The sequence below is a fragment of the Apium graveolens genome, chromosome 9 (genome assembly GCF_009905375.1).
Source record: "Apium graveolens cultivar Ventura chromosome 9, ASM990537v1, whole genome shotgun sequence".
NCBI classification, from domain to species: Eukaryota; Viridiplantae; Streptophyta; class Magnoliopsida; order Apiales; family Apiaceae; genus Apium; species Apium graveolens.
In genome coordinates, this window is record NC_133655.1 from 248,549,071 (window position 1) to 248,567,170 (window position 18,100).

Genomic DNA, 18,100 nt, shown 5'->3' on the forward strand with positions numbered 1-18,100 from the left:
CATGAAATCTCCCATCAGTGTCAAACAGGTACAAAGTCTGACAGGAAGGATCGCGACCCTAAATCGATTTGTGTCAAAGTCGTCAGATTGGTGCAAAGAATTCTTCAAAGCAATCAAAGGGAGAGGGAAGGATTTTTTGTGGACTCCGAACTGCGAAGAAGCTTTCCTGAAAATTAAAGAACAACTGGGAAATCCTCCGATGTTGGCAAAGCCGGAAGACGGAGAAATATTGATTCTGTACTTGGCGGTGTCTGAATATTCCGTCAGTGCCGTATTGGTAAAGGAAGAAGCAAGCCACCAGTGGCCTGTATACTATGTAAGCAAAAGGTTGTTGGACGCGAAAACCAGGTATACCAATATGGAAAAACTAGTGTACGCTCTTATTCTTGCGGCACGAAAGCTAAGACCGTATTTTCAGGCTCACTGAATAGAAGTTCGCACCGCTTATCCGCTCCGGCATATTCTACATAAACCCGAATCATCAGGAAGAATGTTAAAATGGGCCGTAGAGCTAGGACAATTCGATTTGGAATATTGTCCTCGCACGGCAATCAAAGGACAAGCGCTGGTCGATTTCGTACTTGAGTTCGATGAAGAAGTTGATGATAAGGCCATAGTGCTGGCAAAACCAACCTCGCAAGAAAGTCATCAGGATGAAAAGAAGCACGAACTCCCCCACCCTTGGTGGACATTACATGTGGACGGGGCCGTAAACAACAACGGGTCAGGTACCGGGATAGTCTTGATCACTCTGGAGGGGCACCACTTGATGAGTGCTATCCATTTCAAGTTTTATGCTACCAACAATGATGCTGAGTATGAAGCCTTGATCAACGGTCTGAAATTAGCTCTGGAGGTAGGGGCCGTGAATTTGATAGTTCGGAGTGATTCCGAATTAGTTGTGAACCAGGTCAACGGAGGATTCCAAGCCCGGGGACCATGGACAGAGCTATATATGAGATGTGCAAAATGCCTACTAGGAAAATTTTCAAGTGCCAAACTAGAAAGTGTCCCGCGAGAAGAGAATAGTAATGCGGATGCTTTGGCCAAGATGGGTTCACAAATGGACAACGTTCAACTTGGACAAATCCCTTTGGGAATCCAGGAAATTCCAAGTATCCCGGAGGTGGAGGTGTTTCAAATGCAAGAACTCCCACAAGAAAGCTGGATGACCCCCATCCATAACTATATTTAAACGGGGGCTGTACCAGAGGATAAACTGCAGGCTCGACGCCTTCGGTACCAAGCTGCAAAGTATGTCGAATATGATGGGGTACTATACAAGAGAGGATTTAACCAGCCACTGTTACGTTGTGTGGATATGGAAGAAGGAAATTATATTCTCAGAGAGGTACACGAAGGGATTTGTGGCAATCACTCGGGGGTGGTTCATTGGCATTAAAAGTGCTCAGACAAGGGTACTACTAGCCGACTATGAGGGAAGATGCTTTCAATTTTGTCCGGGCTTGTGATCGTTGCCAGCGGTTCACCAACTATTCCAACACCCTGACATCCACCATTACCTCATTTACAAGTCCCTGACCTTTTGCCATGTGGGCAATTGATCTCATTGGAGAGTTACCCAAAGCAAAGGGGGGTGTGAAATACGCCGTGGTGGCTGTGGACTACTTCACCAAATGGCCAGAGGCTATGCCACTAGCCAAGATCACGGCAAAGAAGATAAGGGATTTTGTGTTTAATTCCATAGTATGCAGGCTTGGTATTCCACTATGCCACACTATGTAGGGGTTCTTCTTTTGTTATTTTGAGATCTTATTAGTACTTTATATGGGATATAAGTGTATGTAAAGATCGTCAGAATCCAAATTCGAACACTTTGATTTTTCCCAAAAATCCACAAGATACCGAAAGAATTGAGTATAAGGGAACAGGATAAAAAGGATTTAAATTCAAGGATTATAAGAGAGGATCATAAAAGGAATATAATGTATTGAAAAAGGTTAAGGAAACCTAAGTAATAAGATCCTGGGTATGATCCCTCAAACGATAAATAAAAACGAAAGTTAAGCGAACCGCATAACAGATCAGCGGTCATTAGCCAAGTAATTAGAAGCTAATCAAAGAGGTTAGTGAGGATGATGTCATCAAACCAATAAGAAGAGGACAAGTGTGGGAGGATGACATAACAAGGTGACATAAGCATGACAAAAAGGAAGTGTGTTGTTGGTTGATTCTTGGCCTTGCAAAAGTTACCATGGTTAAAAGGTAATTAAGCAAAACAAAACAAAACAACCAAGCAAAACAAATCACAAATCACAAAACACAAAGTTGACTTCATTATCCAACAATAAGCTCTCGGCTTTTCTTCATTTTCAAGGAGAAAAAAAAATTAAAATCCAAGATCCAAGCATTGTTAAATCATGAGGTAATTATCCAAGGTTCCTTTTACATAGATATAGCTATCCCATGAATCTAAGCTTCAATTTAATTCACAATCTCTTCCTAAAAATCATGGAAGAAGAGGGTGAATAGTGTTTTTCAAGAACTTAAATTTTTGTTCTGGAGTTTTTGTTTAGATTAAGCTTGGATAAGGACTTTCAAGGGTGTTCCAAGCTAGTTAATTGATTCGCCACTCTCCAAGGAAGGTATAACCCCTCCAAACCCTAAATTTACTTTGAATATTAGGTTTAGTTTTGTTGTTATGATTCATGAGAAGTATGATTCTTGTAGACTTAGAGTGTGGTTGGTTTTGTAATGAGTTGGAGTTGTAAATCTTGGATTATTGATTAATGAACTTAAGTATAGTTTTAATTCATGTTTGAGAATAATATAAATTGGAGAACTTGAGGTGTTGGGGCTGTTGTATTATGGTATGGATGGATTTTGGTTTTATGAATGAATTGTGGTTGATTGGTGGTTGGTTTGGAGTAGAATAAAAATTGGTAATCGCGTAAACATAGCCGTCGTAATGTCCGATTTACTTTAGACTGTTTTTGTTCTTAACATCAGGACCCGAGAACACACTGTTAGGTTTTGACCATTTCCATGATTAGATAGTTCATGTTATGAGCTTCGTTTTGATATGTGGTTCGTTTGAATCCGATATACGGTTTAGGAGAAACGACCGTTTTAAGTAACGGCATTTCGCGAATGAACCATTATCCCTCGCCTTACTTTTAAACATAGGTTAAAGACCTTAAAGGATTAATTGGAGTATGAAACATTTATGTGAAGTGTATTATGAAGTTGTTAAGGCACTCGCGAAAGAATCGCCTTAAAACCCTTAATGGTTAATTTATTAAAAATGGTGGAGCCGGGGGTACTCGAGCGACTTAAGTGAATCGTTAAGCGCAAAAGCGGACGTTAGGGTTCAATTGGTTAAAGTCTAGTTTCTTAAGCGACCGGGGTTTAATTCCGACTTATGTTGTTGTTCATAGGTTATCGGACCCACTCTAAGCTTAAGTCTACCCCGGAACACTCAGGCAAGTTTTCTACCCGTTATACCGTTGTTGTGATGTGTACATATGTATATGCATTATCTTGTGATAGATGCATGATGGTTAATTAGCAAATTCTTGCGATATATTGGAGCATGTGATATGGTATATATGCATGTCTGTTTCGTAATCTTGATATATATCTGTTGAATCAAATGCTTACTAGTTGCATAATACCTATGCTCGAGATAAGCAGTAGTTGCGTATACCCTGAGTATAGGGGACCCAAAGGAGAATATTTTTTAAAACCGGGAGTCGATGTTCCCGAGTATAATATATATATATATATATATATAGTTTTCAAAACTATTAATCGAATAAGGTTTATTCGATAACTTTATATTATTTAATGAATATTACTTTGAATATTCATTTGAGGACTTAAGACTCCTTTTATTTTATTTAATGAATATTATCTGGAATATTCATTCGAGGACTTATGACTCCGCTTATTTATTTAATGAATATTACTTTGAATATTCATTCGAGGACTTATGACTCTGTTTATATTATTTAATGAATATTAATTGAATATTCATTCGAGGACTTATGACTCAGTTTATATTTTTTAATGAATACTAATTGAATATTCATTCGAGGACTTATGACTCAGTTTATATTATTTAATGAATATTCATTCGAGGACTTATGACTCCGATTATTTACTTATTATTATTCTTTATTTTATTAAAGAATAATGTGTCGATAATCAAACTCACTTTGATTATTCAAATAAAGATATTACTTTCGTATAAGTATATCTTTGGTTATTTAATATTCATTTCAAGTATAAGTTTTACAACTTCTACTTCAATTATTTTTATAAAGATTATTCTTTATGGAAATATTATTTAAATAATAATATTCGGATATTTTCTAATATATCGGGACTGATTTATTTCATTAAATCAGCATTACTCCAAACACTCTTTAAAGTGTTTTCGAGTCTTCAAAATGATTTTTAAAAGTTAGAGCGGATCCCAAAACTCATTTTTATATTTAAGATCTTCCTTTTAAAGGGGATTTAAATATTCGCTCAAAACCTGAGGGATCCGGCTCTGTGGTGTATTTTATATTCGCAACGAGGTTGCTGCTTTGGTAAATGAATTGATTATTTACCCAACGTTCGGGAAGTAAGTCCATCTATTGAGTCGGCATAAGCAACATGGACTCAGTGGGCGTCCATGAAAGTGTAAGTGGCTCAGTGGGAGTCCATCAAATCCGTAAGTGGCTGAGTGGCAGTCCAGCACAAGGTCCTATTACGGCCAGGGTGATGACCAGTGGGGAATTCGTCCATCTACTAGTAGAAAAGGTTACTTATTGGTATCTTTGCCTGATCAGCAAGATATCAGGTTTATGCCAAGGTTTTCTCCTTTCCAAATTCATTGGATATTGCAACTCTGTTTATAATTTTCATAATAGAGGTTTTCAAGGAGTGTATGAAATGTATATATATATAGGTGTATATATATATCAGGACTTAATGAAGTATCTCGTAACTTCATTATTTATAATGATATTTCAAGGATTGAATCTATTCAAGTCTTATCTTGTAGTCTCATCTGGGTGATGAACTTTTGAAACTGATTATAACTTGAATGGTGGTAGTTCAAGTAGTATTCGGATATAAGTATATTAGAGTATCTTGTAACTTCATCTTTTAAACTTATATCTAGTAAATGATTATCTTGTGCATGTCAAAGATTTTCGGAAAAACTTTGAGACAAGGTTAGATATATGAGATCACCTTGCAACGATATTTTATACAGTTATAAACGGGAACTCTGTGTATATTATACATGTCAGAGGATTTCAAAGATTGTGAAAAGTATATATATTTATATATATATATATATACTGAATATTTTGCGACTTGGTCGCGTTAAGATATCAGCTTGGTTTATTTCTTCTTGACCAAGACTTTCATGTGTACTATGAGAATGCTCATATATTGTTAGTTATTATACATATTATTTTGGTGGGCTTGTTGCTCACCCTTGCTTTCTTCTTTCATCACACAACATCAGATAGACAAGATGAACAGGACCAAGCTCCCAATTCACGAGCGGATAGGAAACGTTCCGCAGTTTTCTATAGGCGTTGATGTCGCTGTAGCTGAGGTAGGAGCTACCAATAGACTAGGCTTTCAACTTTTGATATACCAAACTTATGTATCTTTATGAATATTAATAATGGCAAAGAAATGTAAATTTATTCAGAAACCCTTTTAAGGTGTAATGGCATATAATTGGGGAATAAAATGACTCGTGTTATTTTTGGATATTCATCTCTGAGACTATAACTTGTGGTGTGTGTGTTTATTGTGGGGTCACAGTACAGAGTAGTTGATTGTTTATTAAGATTGGGTGTTATTAAGGGAAATGGAACTCGTGACAACCCGGATCCCCGACCCCGGATTTGGGGGTGTTACAGAAATGGTATCAGAGCCAAGTGTTATAAACCTCAGAGATGATATGACGTTAAAATAATAAGTTGGGTGTTACAGAAATGGTATCAGAGCCAAGTGTTATAAACCTCAGAGATGATATGATGTTAAAATAATAAGTTCACTAAGATAATAAGAACTCTTGCCAAGTTCATAGTCGGACTACCTAACGTAGTACTGACAGTTAAAACCCTTATGGGAACCCTTATAAATATCGTGATAGAAGCGTAGTTCGTTATCGTATACGGTAGCGGGACTCCGAACCCTGAGGTTAAAGAGCAACAATGTGATGATGTTTTATTACATATTGGAGATCAGATTGTGGATCCGATAGAGCGTCCTAACGAGGGACCGGATGATGTTCATATTGAGGATGTAGCGGTTGAGGATGTTGTCCTAGAAGGGATTGTTGCTGAGAAGAATCCCGTGGAGGATCCTGACAAGAATGAATAAAGGACCACTGAGGAATTGATGACTATGGTTAGGGAAACTACCAGAGGTAGGATTGGTCGATTACTACCGGAGGTTCGTTCAAGTTCGTAAAGATAGTAGCCCCTTTAACGCGGCTTACTCGTAAGACTGAGAAGTTCGAATGGACGGAGAAATACGAGAAGAACTTTCAAGAACTAAAGCAAAGATTTGTGACGGCCCCTATGATGGCATTGCCAGATGGAAAAGGAGATTTTGTGATGTGTAGTGACGCTTCGCATAAGGAATTAGGGTGCTTCTTATACAACACAATAAGGTAATCGCGTACGCGTCAAGACAATTAAGGGAATATAAAGTTCGATATCCCCGCCCATGAGCTTAGGCTCGTGATAATAGTTTTACCCTAAAGATTGGAGGCACTACTTGTATGGAGTGAAGTGCGAGATTTACACAAACCATAGGAGCTCTAGTACATTTTTACGTAGAAAGAGCTCAGCATACGCCAGAGGAGGCGGTTAGAGCTAATCAAGAATTATGATTCGGAGATTCTTTATCATTCGGGGAAAACCAATGCGGTGGCTGATGCCCTTAGTAAAAAGGAGACACTCAAGATGATAATGTCTTCGGAAGAGTTGATAAGAGATTTTGAGAAAATGGAAATAGAAGTGAAGGTAACCGGAGCCGGTACTGAAAGGCTGTTTGAGATTATAATGCAGCCCGAATTATGGGAAAAGAAAATTATATTGTGCCAAGAAAAAGTAATGAATGAAGGCAGAGAGCCAATGACTGGAGAAGAGATTAATACCGAGAAAGATGATAAGGTAATAATGAGTTATTCCTACAGAATTTTGGTTCCAAACATTCAAGAGCTTAAGGACGGGATCTTAGATGGAAGTCATAGTTCGAGGAATAAGATTAAGGGAAAACCCTGAATGTGATAATCAGGGAGGTCGCAATCAAGATGTAAGGAACCCAGAACATAATGAAGTGGAAAACAAGGATTTTAACGTATAAGATAACCCCAATTATGGGAGAAGGATGAAACATTTCATACTGAGAAAACAGAAGTCGAGTAAGGAAAGGAGACCCGAGATGGTACTCTTATACGGCAATTCATGGACCTATCTAAAGAGAACTTAGACTATTATCCCCAACCACCACCCTGAGGGGACAGTGCGGTGGGAAATTCTTTCAGGACCTTTAAGTCACTAAGCTCTCAGAGTTCCAAGGAACAAGCGAACCCAGTCGAGGCAAGAGCCTGGCTAAAGGAAATATAGGAATCATTTGAGATTCTAAATGATTAATGAATCACAAAAGACTATTTTGTCACTTACCCTCCTAAGAGAGAGGCCACCCGCTGGTGAAAGACCAAGAAAGGCACGGAGCCAGAGGTTAGAATAAACTGATTAACCTTCAGTCAATTGTTTTCGGGAAAGTAACTCCCAAGGTTATGAAGGTAGTATAAAAACTTTAAAGCCAGAAAAAAAGTGGACAAGTATGATGAATTATGAATTTAAGTTGTAAAAGTTGTCAAGATTCGTTCTGAGGACACGAATCTAGAATGACGGGATGTTTGAAATCAATGCTTATGTTGTGTTGGTTCATGTAATGGTTGTAATGGAAACAAAAATAAAAGACTGAAAAGGGTAGGAATATAAAGGGATATAAAGGAAATAGAGTTGAGAAGTGATAAGGGAGTTAGGTATGGGAAACCCTAAGAAACCCTTGCAATAAATAGAGAGAAGTGTGTCATCATCAGCACGATGGTGACTGATCATGAGATAAATTCAAGGGTTGAAGGCGTAAGCGATACGTATAGTTAATTCCCTTGAAGTTGACAGTATTCGATGAAACTTTGAGATAGATCGATTGATTAATAAGGAAAAGTGGATGGACTGAAGAGTCGAGAAAGTAAGAAATTAGGAAAATTGGATGAAGGAAGTGACCTTCAAGAATATGAAGTGTAAGACCGGTGGCTTGATACCCAGAAAGGGAGACTCCAGGTATGAAAGATATCCCAACATTGAGATGACTGTTGAGATAAACAACAAAAGTAAATAAGGAATTATTAAGAAGAAGTTCACGATGAACACGATATACTATCGAGGTGGGAATGATTGAATAAGAAACCCTTATCAGGGATTTATGACTTGATTTATCCATGGAAGGATGCATGTACCTTTTTAAAGGTGGAATTAAGGATAGAACATCGGTAACTTAAAATGAATCCTAAGGGAATGCATAAAGGTTGGCATTTCACCCTTAATAGGGATAGTATGAGTTTTGACAATATGAATTGGAAAGGATTAAGGTAATAACAACCTTTAAGAATCAGTGGAGAAATTTTTCAGAAGTATGTAGACAATGATTCTGGTATTAATAAATGGTATCTTGATATGCCCTGTATCTAGGGAATACAGGAGGTGTAACACCCCCAAATCTGGGGTCGGGGATCCGGGTTGTCACGAGATCCATTTCCCTTAATAACACCCAATCTTAATAATTAATCAACTACTCTGTACTGTGACCCCACAATAAACACACACACCACAAGTTATAGTCTCGGAGATGAACATCCAAAAATAATCACAAGTCATTTTATTCCACAATTATCTGCCAATACACCTTAAAAGGTTTTCTGAATAAATTTACATTTTCTTTGCCATTATTACAATTCATAAATATACATAAATCTGATACATCAAAAGTTGAAGCCTGGCCTATTGGTAGTTCCTACCTCAGCTACAGCGACATCAATGCCTATAGGAAGCTGCGGAACGTTTTCTAACCGCTTGCGAAGCGGGAGCTTGGTCCTGTTCATCTTGTCTATCTGATGTTGTGTGATGAAAGAAGAAGGCAAGGGTGAGCAACAAGCCCACCAAAATAATATATAATATGATTAACAATATATGAGCCTTCTCATAGTACTCATGAAAGTCTTGGTCAAAAGAAATTAATCAAGTTTGATATCTTAATGCGATGAAGTCGCAAAATATTCAGTATATATACATATCTACTTTTCAAAATCTTGGAAGTCCTCTTCCATGCATAATATACACAAAGTTCCAGTTTATAACTGTATAAAAAAATATCGTTGCAAGGTGATCTCATATATCTAACCTTGTCTCAACGTTTTTCTGAAAGTCTCTGTCATTCATAAGACAACCATTAACTAGATATAAGTTTGAAACGGTGAAGTTACAAGATACTGCAATATACTTATATCTTTTCCAAATACTACTTGAACTACCACCGTTTAAGTTATAATTAATTTCAAAAGTTCATCACATAGATGAGACTACAAGACCAGATTTGAATAGATTAAATCTTTTAAAATATCATCAAAATAAAATGAAGTTACGAGATACTTCATTTGATACAAACATCATTTTGAAAACTTGACCCTGTCAACACTCAACAATCGCCCAACCGTAGCCTTTCTATCGAAGTGCTCTTGGTAGTGTTGCAGAAATATCCAATTGGATGATGAACTCATTACGGGAGTTTGCCGTGCCAGGAAGACAACTTACGATGATCAGTCGTAGTAGTGCAACCCCACCATTTTCTACATGTAGAGGAGAACCTGTCGGATTTACTTGTCAACCGAACACTGAACTCCTAAGGAATGGACCGCCTTAGCGGAACTTCCAGGCCATTTGGGCCAATATAATAAGGCTGGGCCGGCGCTACTCGACCACTTACGCCACTCCTAGTTCAGATGAAATCCATGACTCTGAAACGTAAAGCTCGTCCCCACTTTCCCCAAGTAGAAACTTGTTGATACTGCTCCACCAAGAAGTCGTATCTAGTTGGAAAGGAAAACTCACCTATATTTCCCAGGCGATGCCTGTTAATGGATTAACTTGTTCCAAGAATTTTACTTCCCGAGTGTTGGGTAAGTAATCAAAAACTCTTTTATCAAGACAGCAACCTTGTTGCGAATATAAAACACACCACAGAGCCGGATCCCTCAGGTTTTGAGCGAGTATTTAAATCTCCTTCGAAAGGAGGATCTTAAATATAAAAATGAGTTTTGGGATCCGCTCTAACTTTTAAAAATCATTTTGAAGACTCGCAAAACATTTTTAAGAATGTTCGGAGTGATGTTGATTTAGTAAAATAAATCAGTCCCAATATATTAGAAAATATCTTAATATTATTATTTAAATAATATTCCCATAAAGAATAATCTTTATAAAAATAATTGAAGTAGAAGTTGTAAAACTTATACTTGAAATGAATAGTAAATAATAAAAGATATACTTATACGAAAGTAATATCTTTATTTGAATATCAAAAGTAAGTTTGATTATCGAACATTATTCTTTAATAAAATAAAGAATATTAATAAATAATAAGCGGAGTCATAATACCTCAAATGAATATTATAAATAATATTCATTAAATAAAATAAAGGAGTCATACATCCTCAAATGAATATCCAAGTAATATTCAATAAATAATATAAAGGAGTCATAAGTCCTCGAATGAATATTCAAGATAATATTCATTAATAAAATAAAGTTATCGAATAAACCTTATTCGATTAATAGTTTTGAAAACTATAACCATATATATATAAATATATATATATATATAAAAAATCTACTCGGGATCCTCGACTCCCGGTTTTAGAAAATGTTTTCACCTTTGGGTCCCTATACTAAGGGTATATGCAAATTACCGCTATTCTCTAGCATAGGTATTATCAACTGAACCAACAGATATATATGGAAAGAATACGAAACAGGCATGCATATGTACCATATCACATGCTACAATATATCGCAAGAATTTGCTAATATAACCATCATGCATCTATTACAAGATAATGCATATACAAGTGTATACATCACAACAACAGTATAACGGGTAGAAAACTTGCCTAAGCGACTGGGGGTTACAAATGGCTCGGGACGAGTCTAGTAAACTATAAACAACAAGTAAGTTGGAATTAAACCAAAGTCACTTGTAATTCTATACATTAACCAACTTAGACTCTAACGCTCGCTTTGCGCTTACTAATTCTCTTAAGTCACTCGAGTACCCTCGGCTCCACCATTTTTAATAAATTAACCATTACGAGTTTTAAGGCGATTCTTTCGCGAGTGTCTTACCAACTGCCTAACACACTTACCATAATTGTTTCATACTTCAATTAGTCATTTAAGGTCTTTAACCTAGGTTTCAAAGTAAGGCGAGGGAAAAGTTTCGTTTGCGAAACGCTGTTACTTAAAACGGTCATTTCTCCTAAACCGTGCATCGGAATCAAACGAACTACATGTCAAAACGAAGCTCGTAACATGCACTATCTAAACATGGAAATCGTAAAAATCTATCAGGGGGTTCTCGGGTCCTAATGTTATGAACAAAAGTAGTCTAAAGTAAATCGGACATTACGACGGCTATGTTTACGCGATTTCCCAAATTTAAACCAATTCAAAACAACCACAATTCAACCCCAATTCACAACCCAATCAAAACTCCATCCAAACTACATTACAACAGCCCCAAATCAACTCATTATAATCAATTTACTTAATCCTAAAACTTGAATTTACACTATACTACATTCTTCAACCAAATCTTAAGATTTCAACAATTCAATCACCACCATTCCAACCCAAACTCTTAAACAAACAAGTTTAAAACTACTCTTTACCCTAACAACCAAAATCAACCTAATATACAAATTAAAGCTAGGGTTTGGAGATGATATACCTTCCTTGAAGTGGTGTGAGTAGCTAGGAAGCCTTAGGAAGCCTTGAGGAGTCTTAGGAAAGCTTGGATCTTAAAGGAAAAAGCAAGAAAAATCAAGTTAAAAACCTTGAAATCACTATTCATTATCTTCTTCATTGATTTATTGGAGAAGATAGAGAATGAATGGGATGCTTAAACTCATAATATAGCCATATCTATGCATAAGGAACACTAGGGAATTATCTTACCAATTTAGGATGCTTGGATCTTGGATTTTGAAAATTCTTTCCTTTGAAATTGTAAAAAGCCGAGAGCAAGCTTTTGTTGAAGAGAAATAGATTTCTTTTGTTTTGATGAAATGATTTGTTTGGCTTGGTGGATGTAATTTTGTTTTTGTTTTGGTTAATTACCTTTTTAGCCTTAACTTTGTGTGGTTCTACTTCAACCACATCTCATTCCTTCCCATATCATGCTTATGTCATGCTATGATGTCATCTTCCCCTCCTTGTCCTCTTCTCATTGGTTGGGTGACATCATCCTCTCTAATCCCTTTGATTAACTTCCTAATTGTTTGCCTAATGACCGCTGATCTGTTATACGGTTCGCTTAACTTTCGTTTTCATTTATCGTTTGAGGGATCATACCCGGGATCTTATTACTTAGGTTCCCTTAACCTTTCTCAATATATTATATTCCTTTTATGATCCTCTCTTATAATCCTTTAATTTAAATCCTTTTTATCCTGTTACCTTATACTCAATTCTTTCCGTATCTAATGGATTTCCGGGAAAAATCAAAGTGTTCGGAATTGGATTCTGACGATCTTTACATACACTTATATACCATATAGAGTACTAATAAAATCTCAGAATATCCATAACAGAACCCCTACATAGTGTGGCATGAAAAGTTTTCTCATTCAGCAAAAACACTATTCATAAGGGTTTCAAAAATTTCCAAAAATTGGGGTTATTACAGGAGGAACGATTCAAGGATAACCTTAGAGGTTTTACAAGGAGAAAGGTAATATTCAAAATTCTCAAGAATAGAAATGTTGATAAAGGAAATATGACGTAATTATAATGATGCCAAGTGGGGCACGTGTTAAACCACGAGAAAGTATGGATCGAACCAGTAAAGGTCGAAATTGTTCAGGGCAATTAGGACCTAAGATAAAAGATGTTCTAAGTATGAGTGAGAGTCAGTCGTGACAATGATTAACCTCTAAAGACTGAGGCAATAACTTATGGAAAAATGGTGATATTTTTTTTTTACTCATCAGATTTTAAGGAAAACATCTTCACATAAGCAGTGATTGAAATGAGGTAGAAAATTTATTTGGAGGTGGTTAAAATGACATTGACTGTAAGGAAATTTTACTATCACGAAAGGCCAAAGAGGTGGCCGACACTTTAAAGGTAAGAGGATAATTATAGGCGCTTGTGCCAAAGGAATATAGTGATGATGGTTAAAGTTGTGAAGGTTGTATTATGGTTTGGAAGATTGACATTCCTTCTGATGACTGTGCAATACCCAACCGTAATAGTAGTTGGTAAAGGTTTAATTTGTGTAATCGCCATGAGCGGGCTATCTATCTCAGAAGGTACTATCTTGAGATAAGCCAGGACCATGTTTCAAAAAAAAGGGACTAGACGAACCTTGGAGTTAAGTCTTCTATTTAAGGCATATGATTAAGAATGGTATTAACCTGCTATCGTTGCTTTGATTGAAACTCTTCTGCAATTTTATCTACTTCATGTCATGAAAGTACGTCAGAATTTGGAGTGTTCTTCATGAATTATGAATGGTGATTATGTTAACTCCTTAGAAGAATTCTATACGACATGTATGGACTCCGTATGGTTAGATATTAAGATTTCATGGAAAGTGAATGACGACAGTAGGTCAGTGGTGGACCATAGTAATGCAGCAATGATTCGGCGAGTAATGAGCTGATTATAAGCATGAGAGTTGTATTGGAATGGATGTTGAGATTGAGTACCACTAATCGGGTCGTATGGACGTAAAAGTTATCTTTGATAAAAAAAAACTAGGTCGATTATTTACCTATTGAATATTTATTCTTTCTTATCAATAGAGAGTCGTATTATTATACGAGTAAGGTTGCGGTGCAAGCATAGAATTCTAGTAAAAATGATGTCTAGAATGAGATCCCAGATTCAATTTTCGATATCGAGGGAGTTTCAAAGGTGATTGTGTATAAGCTCGAGGAGGAGCATGGGTCCATAGAATGATGGACGGAATAGCGAAAATATTTAGGCATGTAAAATACGATGCTATAATACTTGATGTTGATATAAATACATATATGTTTTGTGCTCCTATGACAAACCTCTATAGTTCAGAGGTAGATTCCAAGCCAGATATTTTATGGCAATAAATTTTTACGTATATACAATTCTCTTCAGCTCGTTCTTTTCTCTTCTTTTCATTTCATGTAAGCTGAGAAGAACAACCCTTCCAAAAGGGGAGGTATTGCCGAATGACTATCTATCTGTGTGATAGAAGCCTAGTAGGATACCACATGTTGTTTAATTGCTTGTCAAGTACTAAAGGCTGGCCACCTTCTGTACTAACTATGCAATAGAACAAGTGTTCATGATCATATGATCTCTCAATAAATTCCTTTAGTTCTATACGATTGATCAAATTTTGGAAAATAGAAACAGCTGAAAAAGGAGTAGTAAAGTTATGGTGGTATTCGGAATGGAAACACATTCGTGATACTAAGGTGGACGTGGTTATTAAAAAGGTTATAGAACGCTAACGGGCAAAAGTATAACCAGTTTAATATTAGGAACGGAAGGTAGTAGCAATTACGAACTGGAAAAGAATGGGTATTGAGAAGCAAAAGCTCTAATGCTAGAAGCTATGATGAGAGTCTGTACAATAGACTTGAAAGAATTTAGAATGATCACTTAATGTGGATTGAGTTTTCTCACGATAATAGATCGTATGTCAGGTATCGAGATGTCGTCTTATGAGATTTTTGAGGGAAGACAATGTCGATCTCCCTTATGTTAGGATGAAGTTGTAGAGCGCAAGATGCTCGGACCCGCAGTAGTCTAAAGGACCAGGGATATAATAGATCTAATCAGAGGACGGCTGGTAGTAACCCAAGATGGACATAAGAAGTATGCTCATTTGACTCGAAAGGACAAAGAGTAGGAAATAGGGGACCTAGTAATGTTATAGGTATCCCTTGGAAAGGATTGATGAGGTTCGGAAAGAAAGGAAAGCTAAGTCTACAATTTGTTGGACCCTTGGATATATTAAGACGTATTGGGAAGTTAGCATATGAGCTAGCCCTACCCCCCAACATGTAGCAAGTTCATAACGTGTTCCACATATCAATGTCAAGGAAGTGTAATTCGGATGCCAAACAAATAGGGGCATATGAGTGCATAGACATGCAACCAGACGTAACCCACGTGGAGCAACCAGGAAAGGTTATAGATAAAAAAAAGGGAACAAGTGCTTAGGAGAAGGGTTATCAAACTAGTCAGAGTTTGATGATAGAACCACAATGTGGGAAAATTTACTGGATAGTTAGAAAGTGCAATGCTAAGAGAGTATCCCTATTCATTTTCTACCTGATTCCGGGACGGAATCCTTTTAAGGAGGGGAGACTGTAATAACCCCAATTTTTGGAATTTTTGAAACCCTTATGAATAGTGTTTTGCTGATTATGCTGAATAAGAAAACTTCCCATGCCACACTATGTAGGGGTTCTTCTTTTTTATTCTGAGATCTTATTAGTACTTTATATGGGATATAAGTGTATGTAAAGATCGTCAAAATCCAAATTCGAACACTTTGATTTTTCCCGAAAATCCACCATATACCAAAAGAATTGAGTATAAGGGAACAGGATAAAAAGGATTTAAATTCAAGGATTATAAGAGAGGATCATAAAAGGAATATAATGTATTGAAAAAGGTTAAGGAAACCTAAGTAATAAGATCCCGGGTATGATACCTCAAACGATAAACAAAAACGAAAGTTAAGCGAACCGCATAACAGATCAGCGGTCATTAGCCAAGTAATTAGAAGCTAATCAAAGAGGTTAGTGAGGATGATATCATCAAACCAATAAGAAGAGGACAAGTGTGGGAGGATGACATAACAATGTGACATAAACATGACAAAAAGGAAGTGTGTTGTTGGTTGATTCTTGGCCATGCAAAAGTTACCATGGTTAAAAGGCAATTAAGCAAAACAAAACAAAACAACCAAGCAAAACAAATCACAAATCACAAAACACAAAGTTGAATTCATTATCCAACAAGAAGCTCTCGGCTTTTCTTCATTTTTAAGGAGAAAAAAAATCAAAATCCAAGATCCAAGCATTGTTAAATCATGAGGTAATTATCCAAGGTTCCTTATACATAGATATAGCTATCCCATGAATCTAAGCTTCAATTTCATTCACAATCTCTTCCTAAAAATCATGGAAAAAGAGGGTGAATAGTGTTTTTCAAGAACTTAAATTTTTGTTCTTGAGTTTTTGTTTAGATTAAGCTTGGATAAGGACTTTCAAGGGTGATTCCAAGCTAGTTAATTGATTCTCCGCTCTCCAAGGAAGGTATAACCCCTCCAAACCCTAACTTTACTTTGAATATTAGGTTTAGTTTTGTTGTTATGATTCATGAGAAGCATGATTCTTGTAGACTTAGAGTGTGGTTGGTTTTGTAATGAGTTGGAGTTGTAAATCTTGGATTATTGATTAATGAACTTAAGTATAGTTTTAATTCATGTTTGAGAATAATATAAATTGGAGAACTTGAGGTGTTGGGGCTGTTGTAGTATGGTATGGATGGATTTTGGTTGTATGAATGAATTTTGGTTGATTGGTGGTTGGTTTGGAGTAGAATAAAAATTGGTAATCGCGTAAACATAGCCGTCGTAATGTCCGATTTACTTTAGACTGTTTTTGTTCTTAACATCAGGACCCGAGAACTCACTGTTAGGTTTTGACCATTGCCATGATTAGATAGTTCATGTTACGAGCTTCGTTTTATATGTGGTTCGTTTGAATCCGATATACGGTTTAGGATAAACGACCGTTTTAAGTAACGGCATTTCGCGAACGAACCATTACCCCTCGCCTTACTTTTAAACATAGGTTAAAGACCTTAAAGGACTAATTGGAGTATGAAACATTTATGTGAAGTGTATTATGCAGTTGGTAAGGCACTCGCGAAAGAATCGCCTTAAAACCCTTAATGGTTAATTTATTAAAAATGGTGGAGCCGAGGGTACTCGAGCGACTTAAGTGAATCGTTAAGCGCAAAAGCGAACGTTAGGGTTCAATTGGTTAAAGTCTAGTTTCTTAAGCGACTGGGGTTTAATTCTGACTTATGTTGTTGTTCATAGGTTATTGGACCCACTCTAAGCTTAAGTCTACCCCGGAACACTTAGGCAAGTTTTCTACCCGTTATACTGTTGTTGTGATGTGTACATATGTATATGCATTATCTTGTGATAGATGCATGATGGTTAATTAGCAAATTCTTGCGATATATTGGAGCATGTGATATGGTATATATGCATGTCTGTTTCGTAATCTTGATATATATCTGTTGAATCAAATGCTTACTAGTTGCATAATACCTATACTAGAGATAAGCAGTAGTTGCGTATACCCTGAGTATAGGGACCCAAAGGGGAACATTTTCTAAAACCGGGAGTCGATGTTCCCGAATATAATATATATATATATATAGATATAGTTTTCAAAACTATTAATCGAATAAGGTTTATTCGATAACTTTATATTATTTAATGAATATTACTTTGAATATTCATTTGAGGACTTAAGACTCCTTTTATTTTATTTAATGAATATTATCTTGAATATTCATTCGAGGACTTATGACTCCGCTTATTTATTTAATGAATATTACTTTGAATATTCATTCGAGGACTTATGACTATGTTTATATTATTTAATGAATATTAATTAATATTCATTTGAGGACTTATGACTCAGTTTATATTATTTAATGAATACTAATTCAATATTCATTCGAGGACTTATGACTCA

General features: G+C 36.3%; 1 protein-coding gene across 1 annotated transcript; it reads left to right on the forward strand.

Moving 5' to 3' along the window:
* The first annotated feature begins 490 nt into the window (after window positions 1-490).
* LOC141686142 (uncharacterized) lies at window positions 491-1,195 on the forward strand. The gene has a single exon (XM_074491196.1). It carries the CDS (start codon window positions 491-493, stop codon window positions 1,193-1,195), a length of 705 nt encoding a protein of 234 aa, XP_074347297.1.
* The last annotated feature ends 16,905 nt before the right edge of the window (window positions 1,196-18,100 follow it).